The 18,567-nt window shown below is 34.6% G+C and overlaps 1 protein-coding gene across 1 annotated transcript in view; it reads right to left on the minus strand.

Moving 5' to 3' along the window:
• Positions 1-18,567, minus strand: part of GBE1 (1,4-alpha-glucan branching enzyme 1) — a 291,610-nt gene that overhangs the window by 66,199 nt on the left and 206,844 nt on the right. Inside the window, exons 10-12 of the mRNA XM_027102661.1 lie at positions 18,047-18,145; positions 12,428-12,538; positions 8,881-9,052 (exon numbers count right to left, since the gene is read on the minus strand). Of these exons, the coding sequence (XP_026958462.1) occupies positions 8,881-9,052; positions 12,428-12,538; positions 18,047-18,145 (382 nt within the window). The remainder of the gene's footprint in view (positions 1-8,880; positions 9,053-12,427; positions 12,539-18,046; positions 18,146-18,567) is intronic.

The following is an 18,567-nucleotide window of genomic DNA, read 5'->3' on the forward strand; positions in this document are numbered from 1 at the left end:
ATCTATATATGATGAAACTCAAGAAAATGAAGTCAAGTTGCTTAAAAAGATTTTCTTCAAGTTATAAGACACTTGGTTACATGAAAATGAACATATTTGGAGTTAGCTGTCCAATGTAACCTTCTCCTACCATTGCCCAGCCTAGGATAGGATTACAAAGAGCTTTCTGAAGAGCCAGAAAATTTTTCACAGAAACTGACTTGGAACTAACTCGATGATGACAACACTTTAATTCACGTTATTTTTGAAATTCAAATCTTTAAAAATGATTAAATAATATTATTTAGTTTTTGACTTTGAGATTAAATTTTCCTCATTTTGTTTGGATAGCTGATTCTTAAGATTATACATGTCTGCCAATATTTTAAATCAGCAAGATATGTGCTTAATATTTAGATTTTAATTTATACTTTACTTGATATTTTAAAATATGTACATGTTTATATTTTAAATGAGTTAAATACTTAGGTTCTTCTCTTTTTCTAGAATTCTAAGCAGTCTTTAATAAAGAATACCATCAATGCATTATTTTGGTATTTCAGTTGACTCTTGAAAAATGACAAAGTTTATCCACTAGTAACTTATAGTTAGCCCTCCATATGCTTAGTGCCTCCACATCTGTAGATCCAACCAACCACTTAGTTTGTAGTACTGTAGTACTAAATACTGAAAAATATTCATGTATGAGTGGACACTTGCGGTTCAAAATTGCATTGTTCAAGGGTCAACTGTATCTGGAATTAATACTGCAGCATCAGTATTGGTGTTTTTTTCCCAGTACACAATTACTGGACATAGTAGCCCATTTGCCTGCCTGGCCACACCTCTCTACAGCAGTTCCTGACAAGTCACATGACAAGGTCATGCAACTACTCCCTCTGCCTCAGTAAGCTGGGTTAGGAAAAGGCAGCACTTCCAAGATAACCAGAGAACCACCAGAAAATGGGGCAAAATATATCATTAACCACAGTTTCTTCTTTGAATTGCTTTAGCAGTTTATCTACATACAAGTATAGGTATAGTGAGAAAGTACTGTGGGTTCAGTTCCAGACTACCTCAATAATGTGAATATTGCAATATAGTGAGTCACACAAATTGTTTGGTTTCTCAGTGCATATAAAAGTTACATTTACACTATACTATAGTCTATAGTACTAGCATTATTTCTAAAAACAATGTACATATCTTAATTTAAAAAATAGTGTATTGCTGGGCTTCCCCAGTGGCACAGTGGTTGAGAGTCCACCTGCCGATGCAGGGGACACAGGTTCGTGCCCTGGTCCGGGAGGATCGCACATGCCACGAGTGGCTAGGCCTGTGAGCCATGGCCGCTGGGCCTGCGCGTCTGGAGCCTGTGCTCTGCAACGGGAGAGGCCACAACAGTGAGAGGCCCATGTACCACAAAAAAAAAAAAAAAAAAAAAAAAAGTAGTGTATTGCTAAAAAGTGCTAACCATCATCTGAACCTTTGGCAAGCTGCAGTAGTAACATTAAAGCAAATCAAAACCACAATGAGATATCACCAAACACCTGTCAGAATGGCTATCATCAAAAAGTCTACAAATAACAAATGTTGGAGAGGATGTGGAGAAAAGGGAACCTTAGTACACTGCTGGTGGGGATGTAAATTGGTGAAGCCACTATGGAAAACAGTATGGAGGTTCCTCCAAAAACTAAAAATAGAATTACCATACGATCCAGCAATTCCAATCCTGGGAATATATCTGAAGAAAATGAAAACACTAATTCGAAAAGATAACATGCACCCCAATGTTCATAGCAGCATTGTTTATAACAGCCAAGATATGGAAGCAACCTTAGTGTCCATCAACAGATGAATGGATAAAGAAGATGTGATACAAAAAATATATATATATACACACACAATGGAATATTAGTCAGACATAAAAAAGAATGAAATTCTGCCATTTGCAACAATGTGAATGGACCTAGAAGGTATTATGCTTAGTGAAATGTCAGACAGAGAAAGACAAATACTCTGTTATCACTTATATATGGAATCTAAAAAACCAACAAATGAATATAAAAAAACAGAAACAGACTCATAAATTAGTGGTTACCAGTGGGGAAATGGAAGGGGTGGGGCAAAATAAGGGTAGGAGATTAAGAGATACGTATTAAATAAATAAGCTACAAGGATATATTGTACAGCTCAGGGAAATATAGCCATATTTTGTAATAAGTTTAAATAGAGTATAATCTGTAAAAATATTGAATCACTATGTTATATACCTGAAACTAATGTAATACTGTAAATCAGCTACACTTCAATTAAAAAAAGAGCACTGATCACAGATCACCATAACAAATATAATAATAATGAAAAAGTATGAAATGCTGCGAGAATTATGAAAATGGGATAGATACAGGAAGTGAGCAAAGGCTGTTGTAAAAATTGTGCCCATAGACTTGCTCAACGCAAGGTTGCCACAAACCTTCAATTTGTAAAAAACACAGTATCTGTGAAGTACAATGAAGTGAAGCGCAGTGAAACAAGGTATGCCTGCAACATATATTCACTGAGGTCATCCTATGTGTAAAGCAGATGTTTTTCATTCTATATTTATTTTTAACCAACAATTAAACATTAAATAACCACTGATTATAAAAATAGCATAGACATATCCACATAGATTATCAATAATCACATATCTTATTTTTCTAATCTGTCTCCTTTTAGTTATATTACAAATAGATAAAAAAATAAACCATAAAGCTATTAAACCATCAGTCAATACGAGGCCTTTCTTACTGAAGAGTTCATGATGCTTTAAAGTGATTGAAAACCACATTTTTTCATTAAACTTACCAATCAATGAATGATCTCTAAATTGATTTCTTCGGGCCCCAGTTTTTTCATTTATTTGAAATTTAATATTCCCAACTGACTTTAATCTCACTCCACTGCTTCAGTCTTACTCCTTCTTAGACTTTCCCTAAGTTTGTCATATGGCTTTCTTGTGCCTTTCTATTTTTCTATGTTTGCCTGGCTGAAGCAGCTCATAAATTCCACCAACAACCTAATCTCTTAACCCAGTTTCCTACACATTTACATGACATTCTCTGCTTATCTCTATCACTGTATCTAGTGAATGTACTAGGACAGAGATACTTGTCTGCTTACTTGTCTGGATCCCCTTTTGGGTTTTGAGACCTTGAGGGCAAGAACTCTTTTTCACCCAGGAATATCCACCACTTAGCAATACCTGGTACATAGTAGATACATATAAATGTCTGAAGCATGAAGGAATGTTATCAATTGTGTTAAAACACATTCTAGAATGTGTTATAAATATATTGTGTATTAAATTGATATATATGTCAAATTCACTAACTTTTTAAACTGAAGTTGCTTTATATCAATCTACATCTCTCTCTCGCTCCCTCCCTTCCTCCTTCTTTCTGTGTAAAATAAATCTCGGCACAGGTATTCCAGAAAAATATATTAAGTTTTTTTTTTTTTGCAGTCCGCAGGCCTCTCACTGTTGTGGCCTCCCCCGTTGTGGAGCACAGGCTCTGGACGCGCAGGCTCAGCGGCCATGGCTCACGGACCCAGCCGCTCCGCGGCATGTGGGATCTTCCCGGACCGGGGTACAAACCCGCGTCCCCTGCATCGGCAGGCGGACTCTCAACCACTGTGCCACCAGGGAAGCCCTATATTAAGTTTTATACAATGCTCACACACACTCATACACAGAACCATATAATATATAATAAATGTTAACTGATTAATATCATATTGGCTTATCCTAGAAATGAGAATCAAGGCAAACATCACACCTCTTCATACATGAAAGTTAAGTAAGATGTTTTAGCAGCAGCATTCAGCAGACATCACTATGAATTTAAAAAAAAAGTAATCTTAACTATTAGTGAGATTTACTATAGAAATGGCTTAACTTCTGTATAATTAACCACATAATACCACCTAGGAAAATGTCATTTGATTTTTAACAAAGAATTACTGCCTTTACTGATGTTTTCAAGAGGAAATGAATTAAATATTTTAAGAAACTTTTACATTAAACAATATACCATCATATAAGATTCTAAAGAAACACTCTTGGATGGAATTGAAACATCAGCGTTTAGGACCCATATATTCAATGGAATAGCTGGTAATATTAAAAATAGTAATAGTAAATTTAACTTCAAGTGAAATTAAATTTAAAGAAACATTAACTATGAGTTATGTGCCTGGCAATATTCTAAGTCTTGTGTACGTATTAAATCATTTCACCCTGAAAACAATCTTCTGAGGCAGGCACTACTCCATTCTACCACTGAGCAAACAAAGGCACAGAGTAATGATGCCCCTTACCCAGCTCACACAGCTAAGCTTGTATTCCCATCGAGATCGCTTTCTTAACCACTATGCTCTACCTTTTCTCTAAAAGATATTTATTAACCATATTTTGGTAGCTAATCTATACACTGATCTAATAATAATTTTCATTTCTAATTTTTTCACATTGTAAATAGAAGAAAAAGACACTCAGCTGCTGTCATTTTCTAGTTGTACAATATTAGGTGTGTCCCTTTTCCTCTCTGAGTTGTAGCTTTAGTAAAATGGGACTTGGAACATCTACCTAGATACCTGAATATTCTTCTTTCACCCCATGTTTCTTTGCAAGCCAGACAGTATTAAAAAAAAAAAAAAACTTTTATGAAGATTGAGTTAGATGAGGCATATGAAAATGTTTTAGAAAATATAGTATGCTATGTCAAATATAAATTTACTTTTGTTAATATTTATTATAACTCTTATGATCAATGATATAAAAATATAAAAGTAATTTAACTATCCCTGCTCCCCTCTTCTATATTTGATTCTTTCATATGATGATATGGTGGAAGAATAGGAAATATAAACCTATTTATTCATAATCAATTAAAATAACTTAGCAAATTAAAAAAACCTTGCAAATATTCCCCTGGCTTTAACCAGAGTGAAAGAACTTTTTTAAACTCAAAATTATGAGTATATAAGACAAAAACAAATAAAATAAAACAAATCAGCCAAACTGGTATCATTGTGAGAGAATTCATATTGATCTTAATTATTTTTGATAAACAGAACACATATCTAAATGCCTGATGAATTTAGGTAAATAGATTTAAATGAAAAACTACAAAAGTATGTTGTTTTCTTACTTCTTTTAAATCATTCTTTCTCTGCTAGAGGGAAATAAAAATAAAATTCCAAAAGCTAGTAAGTTTTAAAATGCCTAAAACATGAGTAAACAACCAGATTGCTCCTTAGTCTTGAATTTCTTAAATTGATCTTTTTAAAAATTAATTTCCTACACGCCACTTGAAAAAAAAATAACTTTCCTTAAAACTACAACTGGAGCTTCCCTGGTGGCGCAGTGGTTGAGAGTCTGCCTGCCGATGCAGGGGACACGGGTTCGTGCCCCGGTCCGGGAAGATCCCACATGCCGCGGAGCGGCTGGGCCCGTGAGCCATGGCCGGGGAGCCTGTGCGTCTGGAGCCTGTGCTCTGCAATGGGAGAGGCCACAACAGTGAGAGGCCCTCGTACCGCACACAAAACAAAACAAAACAAAACAAAACAAAACTACAACTGGTGATTGCAGCTAATGAACTACTGCTAAAAATAATTACAAGGTAATTATATATATGCATATATGTATATATATAAATATATAAGATATCCTTTTTTGGAAAAATGTGCAAGTCTTGTGATGTGCTAGATACTGTGCTAATTGCTACTAGTTCATGAAGATATAATAGTGAATAAGATACAGATGACCCCTATTTTCATTCAGTTTTAAATGTATCAAGGCAGCTATATATTTAATAGTTTTTGAAAATGTAATTTTGTTATGTGCCACAAAAGGTAGGTATAGGGTAATATAAAAATGTATAATAGGTAAAACTAGTGAAGTTTGAGGCTTTAGAAAAGACTGCCCTAAGGAAAAAAGATTTGCAAATGAAGGATTGTCAGATATGGCAGGGGGTATCTGAGTAGAGTGATTTCAGAGGGGAGAACAGAAAAATATACAGAATTCATAGTGGAAGGAAGTTGGTATATTCATTGAACTGAAAGAAGGCTTGCTTGACTGGAGCAGAGCCATCAATGGGGAGACCCATGGGAGACCATTAATGCAAGGCCTAGAGGTCAGCTGGAGGACACTGCAGCCATTGAAGCCATTCAGCAGGAGAGTGCCATGATCAGAAAGTGGAAAAAAAATATTTAAAGTCATGATAGCTTACAGGGAAATATTAAATTTCATAAAACAACATCAATAATCAGAAATTATAGAGACTTTGGAGATTACTGGTTTTAAAGTTAGTAGAGAAATGCTAGATTTAGATAAGACATTGAGACAGAAGGATTTTTAAAAAGTGCTATATTGGAGTTAAACATTATAAGCCTTTTGAAGGACAAATGTAAGAAGAAAACTTCAAAAGATCTTTGAGTCCTGTATCAAAGAATAATTTCAAAATTATATTTGATACCACAAATATGGTCAATTTACAGACCTTATAGAGAGATGCTAGAAATAATTATGTTTATTTAGTTGTGTTACTATTGAAAGTTCCATGGGAAGAGTTTCCAAAACAGAATAGCATCTTAGCCATCCTCAGGTTGAATATATACAGTTAAGATTATATTAATATAAACATTTCACAAAATTTATGAAGTTACTGGAGATTTGTTAAGATCTTAGCTGTCCATGATCCATTTTTACCCTCAGGGAAAATATTGACCAAGACTCAATTCTCATTATGAACTTTCATCAGACCTTTTTTTTTTTTTTTTTTTTTTTGCGGTACGCAGGCCTCTCACTGTTGTGGTCTCTCCCGTTGAGGAGCACAGGCTCCGGACGCGCAGGCTCAGGGGCCATGGCTCACGGGCCCAGACGCTCCGCGGCATGTGGGATCTTCCTGGACCGGGGCACGAACCCGTGTCCCCTGCATCGGCAGGCGGACTCTCAACCACTGTTCCACCAGGGGAGCCCCATCAGACCTTTTTTAATCTGAAAGTTATCAATATTAAATTAACTAGGGCCATTAATTCTCTGTCATCTGCAGATAGTTTTATTTTACTCTGATGCTCTGTTGCATGCTACGGGCTAGAATTGTCTTCAGCAAAGGACAGTCTCAGGAAAAGGACTCTATCAGGTACTTCAAACTACTGACACTCTCAACTCTTCGCTATAGGCTTCTGAGCTGATATTGCTTACACAACTTCCAGACTAAAGCAGTAAGCTAAGTCAGGATTACTAGAATTCTCGGATGCAGTGGGCTTCAAGAATTAATGACAGGACGAACAGCATGAAATCAGAGGTCTTCTTTGATTTTATTTCTCTAACAGGAAAGCTGTTTTAGTTTCCACATATATAAGGAAGCTCTTTCATTTTCTTTTTAATCTATCTATATACACTGCAACAATTTAATAAACCCTGCTTTTGTAAATGAAATAAAACATTAAAAAATCTCTCACTTTACATGGTGACATAGTTGTTTACCTAAGTTCATTGACTCCACCTTTTCATCAAGATATAATTGAATAAACTGTGCGACTAAGGCCTTACTGGAAAAGCCATACTCATGAATGATGTTCATTGTGTGAAAGAGGACTAGTTGCCTTTTAGGAACTGAGGCCGGTTTTACTTATGAATACAATGCCTGCAAAGTCCACCCAGGAAGCCCAGCCTGGTGCCTGAAAGACAAAGTGCCGTCTCACAGGTCATAAGGGCCACTTCCTGACAGGTTGGGAATATTAACAAATTTTGGTGATCCTGAGAGGAGAGGGATGCACTGAAAGGTACAGGTTGTATGGGTGAAATCTGGTGTATGGTTTATTGGGTCTGGCTTCCTAATCTCAAGTTAGCAAACAATAGAGGCTTTTAAAAGTCCAAGCTGAGATTTTTTTTTTTTTTTGCGATACGCGGGCCTCTCACTGTTGTGGCCTCTCCCGTTGCGGAGCACAGGCTCCGGATGCGCAGGCTCAGCAGCCATGGCTCACGGACCCAGCCGCTCCAAGGCATGTGGGATCTCCCCGGACCGGGAAGATCCGGGAAGATCTGCATCGGCAGGCGGACTCTCAACCACTGCGCCATCAGGGAAGTCCCAATCTGAGATTTTTTAATAAAAATTTCCAGATAGAAATGAACTAATCTGAAGCTCTACAGCTTTTATTGTAGAAAAATGTCAGTCTCCCATATGCATTTTCCAATCTTTCTAGCTCTCTCTAACCTAAAAACTGGTGAAATGTCCTAAAAATCAAATGGTCATGGTTGACCAAACAGAACTGAAAATGGTATTAGTTGATTTTTATGTTTTATCATTCAAGATCCTTCAGACAACAATGACCTTTGAATATTCATATTTTCCTATTTTTTAAAATAAATACATTTTTTTTTTCCATCACAGTATCTTGGGCGTTGGCTTCCACATTTATAATACAAGTATACTGGTATACAATTACCTCAAAGAAGACCAATAATATTAGCTCAATATGCTATGACATGACAATTATATCCTTCTTATGTTCAATGTATTACAAACACTATTTAATAAACTCAATGATTAAATTCAGAATAATAATTCTGTTTAAAAAAAGTTCACCCCACTTATTGACAACAATATTAAATAAAATACCAGCCATTAGATTACTTTTGCATCATGTATTAGTATAACAATAATCTTAAAGCAATTTAATTTTCACAGTTTACGCTGTAAAAATAAATGACAGTGCTTTAAAGAAATAAAGTTATAATTTTCTATTTTAAACCTGAACAACCAAACCAAAATATTCTGCATAACTTATGTCATATATAATATTAGTTAACATTTTAAACACAGATTGGATATATGTTCAGCTCATACTTACCCATGAAATTGAGATAGCCTTCTCCGCCGAGTGCATGAGTAATGAGTCGAATCATTTTATGAAGCTGTATTCCACGATCAATAACTGGAGTAAACGGGGTTAGAACACTCATGTTGGTATACATTTCAGCATCCATCAACCAAAATGCCAGCGTCTTATCCCCAACGAGTGCCTATAAAAATAAAAGTCACTGAGATAAATGCAAATAATAGGTACTAAGCAGCTGTGATTTATACTAGAATAACATGCAATTATACAGAATGGAAACAATGCAGAAGAGGTGTGTGAATTAGTATTAATTTCATGTATTTTCCAACATTCACTATGCTGAAGGTGAGCTGGTGAAATACATGAGAGATCTCATGTACCTATGTTTCTTTCATTTTTAAAATAGCTTGGTGAAAAACTCATGATAAGCTACCTGAATATTTGTTATAATAAGCTGATGCTTCACATTTTTTGAAGTTAGAATAAACATGTATTTTAATGTTGAGAATACTAACAGATATTTTTTCTTTTTCTTAGGATTTGAACAATGAATTTTTTAATTGAATGAATTCTTTAAATTCTATAGTGCTTTACAATTTTCAAAAGTTTCACATACATGATTTCATATAATCCCATAATCTTACATTAAACTATTAGAATACTAATAGATTTTTAAAAATATCTTGCATATCATGATTTTATTGTTTTGAAAGAATGGAAGAGTTTCCTAAAAGTAATTTATATGTATATGCATTTATATTTATATAGATGTATTTATATATATATAATATGTATATAAATATATTACAATGGACCCTCTCCCCTTCAGCAGCAAATTGACAACTTTTTCTTAAAATGTAAAATTTGCTTTCTCATTATATTTGCCATCTAATCTAAAATTAGTTTGTTTTATATGAAAATATAATAGTTGACAAATGGGGCAGGTTAACTCAGAAACACCCTGAGCAGCAGAAGAGGCCTCTTAACGATCTGAATTATTTATGGTTAAAAACAGCTAACTCTCGCCCCGTCACTGCTCACCCTTCCCCCTCCCCATAACCTCAAGTACGTTCTCTAGGAGGTCTGCGTCTTTATTCCTGCCTTACCCCTAGGTTCTTCATGACATTTTTTTTTTTTCTTAAATTCCATATATATGTGTTAGCATACGAGAGAGAGTCATGGACATATACACACTAACAAACGTAGTAAGATAGATAGCTAGTGGGAAGCAGCCGCATGGCAGAGGGATATTGGCTCAGTGCTTTGTGACAGCCTGGAGGGGTGGGATAGGGAGGGTGGGAGGGAGGGAGACGCAAGAGGGAAGAGATATGGGAACATATGTATATGTATAACTGATTCACTTTGTTATAAAGCAGAAACTAACACACCATTGTAAAGCAATTATACCCCAATAAAGATGTTAAAAAAAAATAAAATAAAATAAACAGTTCAATGTTGAGGTTAAATTTTCCTATTTAAAAAAAAAAAAAAAAAACAGCTAACTAATGCCAAGTGTTATTTATTGACAAAAAATTATATATAGTGAAACATAGAGACTAAACCATAATCTCCTCACCCTATTACTGTATGATTATTTTCATTTTTAAAAAAATATTTTTACTTATAAACCTATTTTAATCTCTAAGCTATTTTCACATATATATTCATATTTATAATTTTTTATCAGGTTTAAAATTCAGTACACATTTGCTTTTATAGAAAGAACTAGGCAATCTGCATCTTTTTGTACATTCCCAACAATTTGTAATACAAGGCAGAATTATGTGGATCTTTAAAGCATGAAATAATTCTTGGTAAATCCATACTGTTTCTGTACATTTGGGGAGAAAAATTATGAAATTAACCTACCAGTTTCATCTTCAATTTGTTTATTCCACTCATTCATTTATTCTTGTGTTCATTCATATAAAATACACATATATTGGGAGCTCAAAACATGCTATAACTGCTAGGAGTTTGTAATGGAAAGATATCATTTATGCATGCATTTTAATTTTCATATTGTTATGTATTTGGCAAGGGATTCCCCCAATCTTAAATTAATACTACTCATTTCTTATTTTGTTACGTTTCGGTTCTGGTTTCTTCATAGGTATTTATTTGATCTTGCTCCACAGCCAATTTAAGTTGAAAAGAAAGTACTGCTCCAACTAGGAAGATGCAAAACTTAATATATGTCTACTTTATGAGTGAGCAAACATTCTGTACAGGCCAAACAGTACATAGTGTAGGCATTGTGGGCTCCTTCCTCAGTCTCAACTACTTAAATATATCATTATGGCTCAAAAGCAGCCATAGACAATAGGTGAGTGAATGAACATGGCTGTGTTCCAATTACCTTTACAAAAACAAGCAGCAGACAGAATCTGGCCCATGGGCCTTGGTAGCTGACCTCTGGTCTACTTATACTTTCTTAACAGTTCAAAGGAGACACCTGAAAAACTACTGTCTACCTTAAATTGTCAATTTCTGCTGAAATACCGAGGAGCTAATTGGTTTAACTTTAATTTTCTGAATACATATACTGCAAATAATTTCAGACAGTTTTACTGTCTTTTTAATGTATAAGGAGTTCATTTTATGTTGTTTATGCTGGTTCATAGGCTTTATATAACTGAATGGCCTTTTCCTGCATTTATTTATGTTTATTGAGTGACTACGAGGAATAGCACAGTGCTAAGGCTGGAAATACAAAGGTATCAGAAGCAAATTTTCTGCTTAAAATGTGATGAGAAAGTGAAGAATGGGGAAACTATTTTTTCCCTATACACCTGGATGAAGGCTTCAAGGAGAGTACGTCTGAGCCAGGGCATTAGGTCTTCACACGAGCTTCCCAGGTGACGTAGGCATTTGCAGGTGTGTGGGGAAAAGTACAAGATTGGAGCAAGGTTGACCTACTCAGGAATGGGTGGAAATTTAACAGTATTGAAGAATAGAACTCTTGGAGGGTTGAGCAGAGAATAAACTTTGGCATGAGCCAGGATATGACAGGCTGTGAATGAGAAGCTTTAACCAAAAGATCTGGGTTGACAAAATTAGCTTTGCCCTTTGGAAAATACCTCAGACTACATTACAGAGGATGGACTAAAATCAAGAGGGACAGAGGTCAGGGCGATCAATCAGCAAAAGATTTCAGTGACTGAGGGAAAAAATGATGAAAGCTTGTGAAAAGGCATAAAAGAAAACCTTTAGAAGGAAACCTAAAATGGAAATTAAAATCAACCTGGATTAGCACCAACATTCCTCTTGTGACAACAAAGGAAAACATGTAAGATAACACTTGAAACTGTCATTCACAATCATTTAATTACAGTTTGGCAGGGTAAACGTGGTACTGCATTTTGAAGCTGGAATTTATGGATCTACAAAATAATTTTTAAATGTTTTTCAAGTATGAATAGTTGTCACATAAAATAGACAGATAACACATTACATTAACTGTATTAAACTATAGAAATTTGTACTGTGATATGTTTATAATTAGGTATGTTAATAAATACAGACAGAGACAGAATGGTTTATACACATATTAATTTACCTGATCATGGCTCTCTGCATAAGCAATGCACTTTTCAAGGTAGCGTCTGTTTGTGAGTGTATACACTATATTGCCCATATTCCAATCTTCATCTTTATATTCTTTAAGTAACTAAATAAAAGACAAAAAATAATTCCAATACACCATTATCATCCTTACTTTAAATTCCAGTCTGAGGGTATACAGCATATCAATCCAAATTATTTGAGATGCAGATATAAGCACACCCACAGAGTAAAAATATCTTTGTCAAAACTTTTACTGAAATCACAGCTTTTATACAGACTATCCAAATGACAGTGGTGTTGCATGTGTGTGTGCATGTGTTTGTTTTTCTGCAGATGATCTGATCACTGCATTTTAGGATTTTTGTAACCTTTTTCCTCTGTAATAGCTGCTACCTCTTGATTAATGACCACAGTGAAGTGTTGTGCAGTATGTCTTTCCGGAACTTCCACAAGGTAGAGATATGCTTGCTACATTTTTAGGTTTGAATAAAAAAAAAAATTAGCAAGAATAATGTCTTGTTCCATTCTTAAAAAAAAAATTAAAACAACTGTTATTTCAAAGTATAAAGCCTAATTATCATGAATAATTATCATCTTAACAGACCACACATTTTTGTTTCCACTTCAGCTGCTACTCAGTCTCCAGTGTGGCTTCTGTGCCACTAACACCTCTTCAGTGCAAATGACCTTGCCAAAATCTCAGACTATGATTGTCTCCTAGGTCAGTAATTGCTCTTTCTTAGGCAAATGCTTGCAGTACATGATGATAATGCTGACCCTACCCCTTCCATGAAATGCTTTCCTTCTTAGTCTACCATTGCAAAACTCTTGACTGTTTTGTTTTGTTTTGCAACCACTCTAGACATCCTGTAAAATCCCTTCCTCTGCCTATCCTATAAAAGCTGGTGCTTCTCAGAGTTAATAGCGTAAAAATAGCCTGTCCTTTTACTCAACGCATTCTTTCTAAGTGGGTTCATTTCTCTTGTCCAAAAGTGTCAAAGGCACGCTGATAGAAGCAGAATTCTAAAATGGCCCCTATGATTCCGGCTCCCTCAGATTCACATCTTTGTATAATCCTTAACCTGGAGTGTGGGAGGGTCCTTTGAATACAATGGGTGTCCTTAGAAGAAACTGTGAGATAATAACAGTAATGTTTTAAGTTGCTAAATTTGTGGTAGTTTGTTACACAACAATAGAAAATTAATGAAGATTTTGGTACAAGAAATGGGGTTCCAGCCTGCCTGTATCCTCCTTTGCATGTTTTTTTTTTTTTTTTTGGCTCAGTGGAATTCAGAGGTGCTTCTCAGTGGAATTCAGAGGTGCTTAGCCATCCTGCATAATTGCACTGTGAATCACTGAGAACCAGAGGACAGGCTGTATTAGGCAGACTAACGGCCACCCACAGGTGTTTACATCCTAATACCCAGAGTCTGTGAATATGTCACCTTACATGGCAAAAAGGACTTTAGAGATATGTTGAAGTTAAGGACATTGAAATGGGTAGATTATCCTGGATTATCTGGATGGACCGAATGTAGTTGCAGGCAGCTTTCTTAAAAGATGCCTGAATTGTCAGAGTAAGAGAGAGATTTGAAGATGCTACCCTGCTGGCTTTGAGGATGGGGGAAGGGACCATGGACCAAGGAATACAGGAATACAGGTCCATGCTTTTACAGGCTTTTAGAAGCTAGAAAAGTCAAGGAAACAGAGCCTCCAGAAGGAATGCATCCTTACTAATGCCTTGATTTTAGCTTAGTAAGACCCATTTCAGATTTGTGACTATATGACAGTAAATTTGTGTTATTTTAAGACACTAAGTTTGTGGTACTTAGATACAGCAACAATTTGAAACTAATGTATAGACCTATACAAATATGCTCAATTAAGTTCAACTACTGTGTAAAAACAATTCAATGGAAGTAGGTTCAATGGACTTTTCAACAAATCATGATGAAAGAGTTAGACATCTATAGGCAAAAGAAAAACAGAAAAAACCCTTACATGTTGACTGAACAAAAACTAACTCAAATGGACTATGGGTTTAAATATAAAAGTAAAACTATAAAATGTTTAATAGAAAACATAGGCGAGTCAAAGAATTCTTAGGCTTGTCACCAAAAGAGATCTCTAAAAGGAAAAAAAAAAATAAATTGGCCTTCATCAAATTTAAAGGAAACAAAGAACTTTTTGTTCTGTGCAAGTCCACATGAAGAGGATGAAAAGACAAGCAAAGACTGGGATAAAATATTTGTCAACCACATACCCCCCCACAAAAGAGTTGAATCTAGACTATATAAAGAACTCTCAAAACTCCACAGTAAATAAATGATCCAATTAGAAAATGGTCAAAAGACATGAACAGACATTTCACCAAAGAGGATATACAGAAGGCAAATTAGCACAGGAAAAGATGTTCATCATCATCGTCATTAAGGAAAGACAAAGTAAACCCATAGTGAGGTACTTCTGCACATCTGTTAGAATGATTCAAATAAAAAACAGTACAATAGCAAATGCTATTGTTCAATGATGTACAGAAATTGGATCTCACCAAAGTGGCTGGTGGGAATGTAAAATAGTACAGCTACTCAGAAAAATACTTTGGCAGTTTTTTAACAAATTAACATCCAACCACTATAAGACCCAGTAATTGTACTTTGGGGCATTTATCCTAGAATAATGAAAATTTATGGTCATACAAAAATATGTACACAAATGTTTATAGCAGCTTTCTTTACAAGAGCCAAAACCTAGAAACAATCTAGATGTCTTTTAATGGACAAATAATTAAACTGTGATACATCCATGCCATGGAATACCATTTAACAATGAAAAGGAATACACTGAAGTAGAGTCACAGATATAGAAAACAAACTTCAAGTTACCAGGGGATAAGCGAGGGAGGGAGGGATAAATTGGGAAATTGGGACTGACATATACATACTACTATATATAAAATAGATAACTAATGAGAACCTACTGTATAGCACATGGTACTCTACTCAGTACTCTGTAATGGTCTATATGGAAAACGAATCTAAGAAAAGAGTGGATATATGTATAACTTATTCACCTTGCTGTACACCTGAAACTAACACAACATTGTAAATCAACTATACTCCAATAAAAATTTTTTTTTTAAAGTTGAAAAGGAATAGACTACTGATACATGCAAGAACCTGGATGAAATCCCCAGAGAATTCGATTGAGTGAAAAATGGCAATTCCAAAAGGTTACATACTGTATAATTCCATTTATATAACATTCTTGAAATGAAAAAATTATAGAAATGGAGATCAGATTAGTGGTGGTCAAAAGTTAAGGAGTGACTGTGGGAAGAGGGAAGTGCGTGTGGTTATAAAGGCAACATTTGGGAAACTCGTGGTAGTGGAAGTGTTCTATATCTTGACTATGTCCATATCACTATCCTGGTTGTGATATTGTACTATAGCTTTGCAAGATGTTACCATTGGGGAATACTGTTTAAGAATTCACCAGATCTTACTGTATTATTTCTTACAACTGCATGGAAATCTACAACTATCTTAATATAAAAAGTGTAATTAAAAAAAACTATATATAATGAAAAATACCAGATGCTCAATAAATATTTGGTGGAATTAATAAATGAATGAATTCAATTAAATACCTATATTACCTTTACATGAACACGTCAGTTATTAGATAATAAAAATGATCAAATAAAATGAAAGAAGATACAGCAAATTTGGCATATTTTAGATAGGCAAATATTTGTTCAGTAAATGACTAAACTAATATGATATCCCAAACTACTGATTTTGAACTCTACAAGTAGAAAATGGTAAATAATTTGTTTCTGAACAACAAAAACATGAATGAAGTCTAGCATTCTAATCTAACGCATACTCTATGTGTAGATAAAATGCGTGACACATACATTCTGAGTAGTTGTCATTTCTATCAATACTCGTGTGTTTTATTGACATTTGAAGGGATGATAATCATTTATGGAATTTTTTTTAAATGCACAAATTATAAAAGGACTGGAAAGTCACTGAGTTTTTAAAAAAATATTATTTTAACTACCTCGTCTTATTAACTAAGGCTCCCACTTTGGTGATGAAAAAAGATGTTAAGTAATTACATAAAACAGAAGATGAGATCTGTCTTCAGAGGCTTTACAAACTACAAAGACAAGATGGCCATATCCTAAACAGAGGACAATACATTTTTTTCTAATTACATGACGTACTGCATAGTATAGTATCTTGAGCATACAAGGTACTGAAATGTTTAGTAAGTTAAATTTTTTTTAAAACCTGACATGATTGCTCAGAGAAGGAAATATCCTACTGTGAGCCATGACTGACTGGAAAATAATTCTAGGTTGATGTACACCTTGAAATATCCTGGAATTTGCCCAAAGACTGATGAAGGCTTTTCAGTAAAAAAAAAAGTAAGATTTGGCACTTGTGAGGGGAAAAAAGTCTGTGTGGAAGATTAGAAATAATAAAAGATGGTGGGTGGATAAAGAACCTTCAACTAAGGTAAGAAACTTGAAGACCACAGCATTTTTTTAAGGTAACAAATACAAAGCAACTTTCCCAGGTATTAAAGTTGGAACACACATTTGTTTGTTCCTTTGATTTTTAAGTCTAATCGCCTCTGTAAAACCCTTGCTTTTCGACCTGACAATGTTTACAAAATCATTATAGATGGAGAAGCGGAAGTTGTGCTGGTAGAGTTTTAATGTCACAGCTGTGCACTGCCCAAATTGCCTAGGGATACAGAAAAGGCAATTAAGAGATGATTACAATAACTATTTCCTTCAGAGTAGGCTTTATGTTTTTTCTGTGCAAAGTTAAGCTCTTCTACCGTTGTGATCTCATGGCACCTGTTCATGTCTGTACTAAAGGGCTTAACAGAAAGCAATGATTATTTGATACGTATCTGACTCCTTATACATATTCAGCCTATGATTAAAGACTTGGACACTCAGAAATGTTCTACATCAAATCTATGTAACAACTTTAGTCTTTTAGACAAACATAAAATGAAACAAAATATAATCCAAACTACTTGAACTGTCATTAAATTTAATAAAATTGTATTAGAAATCATATGCAAGGTGTCATGTACAATTATTCATTCCTAGTGCCTAACACATGGTAAGCGCTTTTAAATGCTAAATGAAGGAATGGATAAATCCAAATCTGTTGAGAAAAAAACCATACTATGAAGCAAGTACTGGGAATTAAGGAGTGACTTCTACATTAATTGATGATTTGCAGGCAGAAATGGATGCGTTGATGAAGTTTAATGTGTTTTAAATATAGAACACCAAACTTTCATATAATTGCATTGATAAGGCAAAATTCCATTTACACAGATAACATTATAACAATCATATTTTCTCTGTGCCTGTATAATGCAAGTGTGAATACTTTAAATTAGAACTTTTAGAAGTTTGAGAGGCACCTTATTAAAAAGCACAAGAAGCAACACCCTAATGAGAGAATACTTCAATTATATCTGTAACTACTGATCACAACCAAGAAATAAATCAAAGAAATAATAAATAAACCAACATAGTATCCGCAGGAAAAATTTTTTTTACATGAAACCTTACCTGGATCCATTTATCTGGAACTGCCATGGCTAATCGATAATCAAAGCCAGCCCCTCCCAGGGAAATTGGAAAACACAGAGCGGGCATTCCTGATACATCCTAAAATAAAGAGCATCAGAATTATCAGTTCATATTGCTTAAACTTTTACTATATATTCTTCTGACAGTAAAATCCAGGCCAAGAAATACAAACAATAAATAGGGGCAAATACTCTTGGAGTACTTTGGTAGCATAACTGTAAAAGTAGATAAAATTGTGATAATGTATCTCATTTCCCAATAAGATTTTGTGTAATGCTTTTCATTTCAGGACAAATTTGATCTCTTTTCCTTAGTAGCACATAGAGAACACAAAATAGTAAAAGTGTTATTGTTGAAACATAGCTTCTTATACTAATTTTTGAGTACTATATTTATTAACTACTGCTTTCATCAAACATAAAAATACATGTGCCATATATCTGTTATTCTTGTTCTCTTTGTATACAGCATGGACATATAGTGTATTTTGTGAGAACTTA

This window comes from Aethalodelphis obliquidens, unplaced genomic scaffold, assembly GCF_003676395.1.
Source record: "Aethalodelphis obliquidens isolate GAN/ISIS:26980383/991018 unplaced genomic scaffold, ASM367639v1 scaffold1, whole genome shotgun sequence".
In the NCBI taxonomy this organism is placed as follows: Eukaryota; Metazoa; Chordata; class Mammalia; order Artiodactyla; family Delphinidae; genus Aethalodelphis; species Aethalodelphis obliquidens.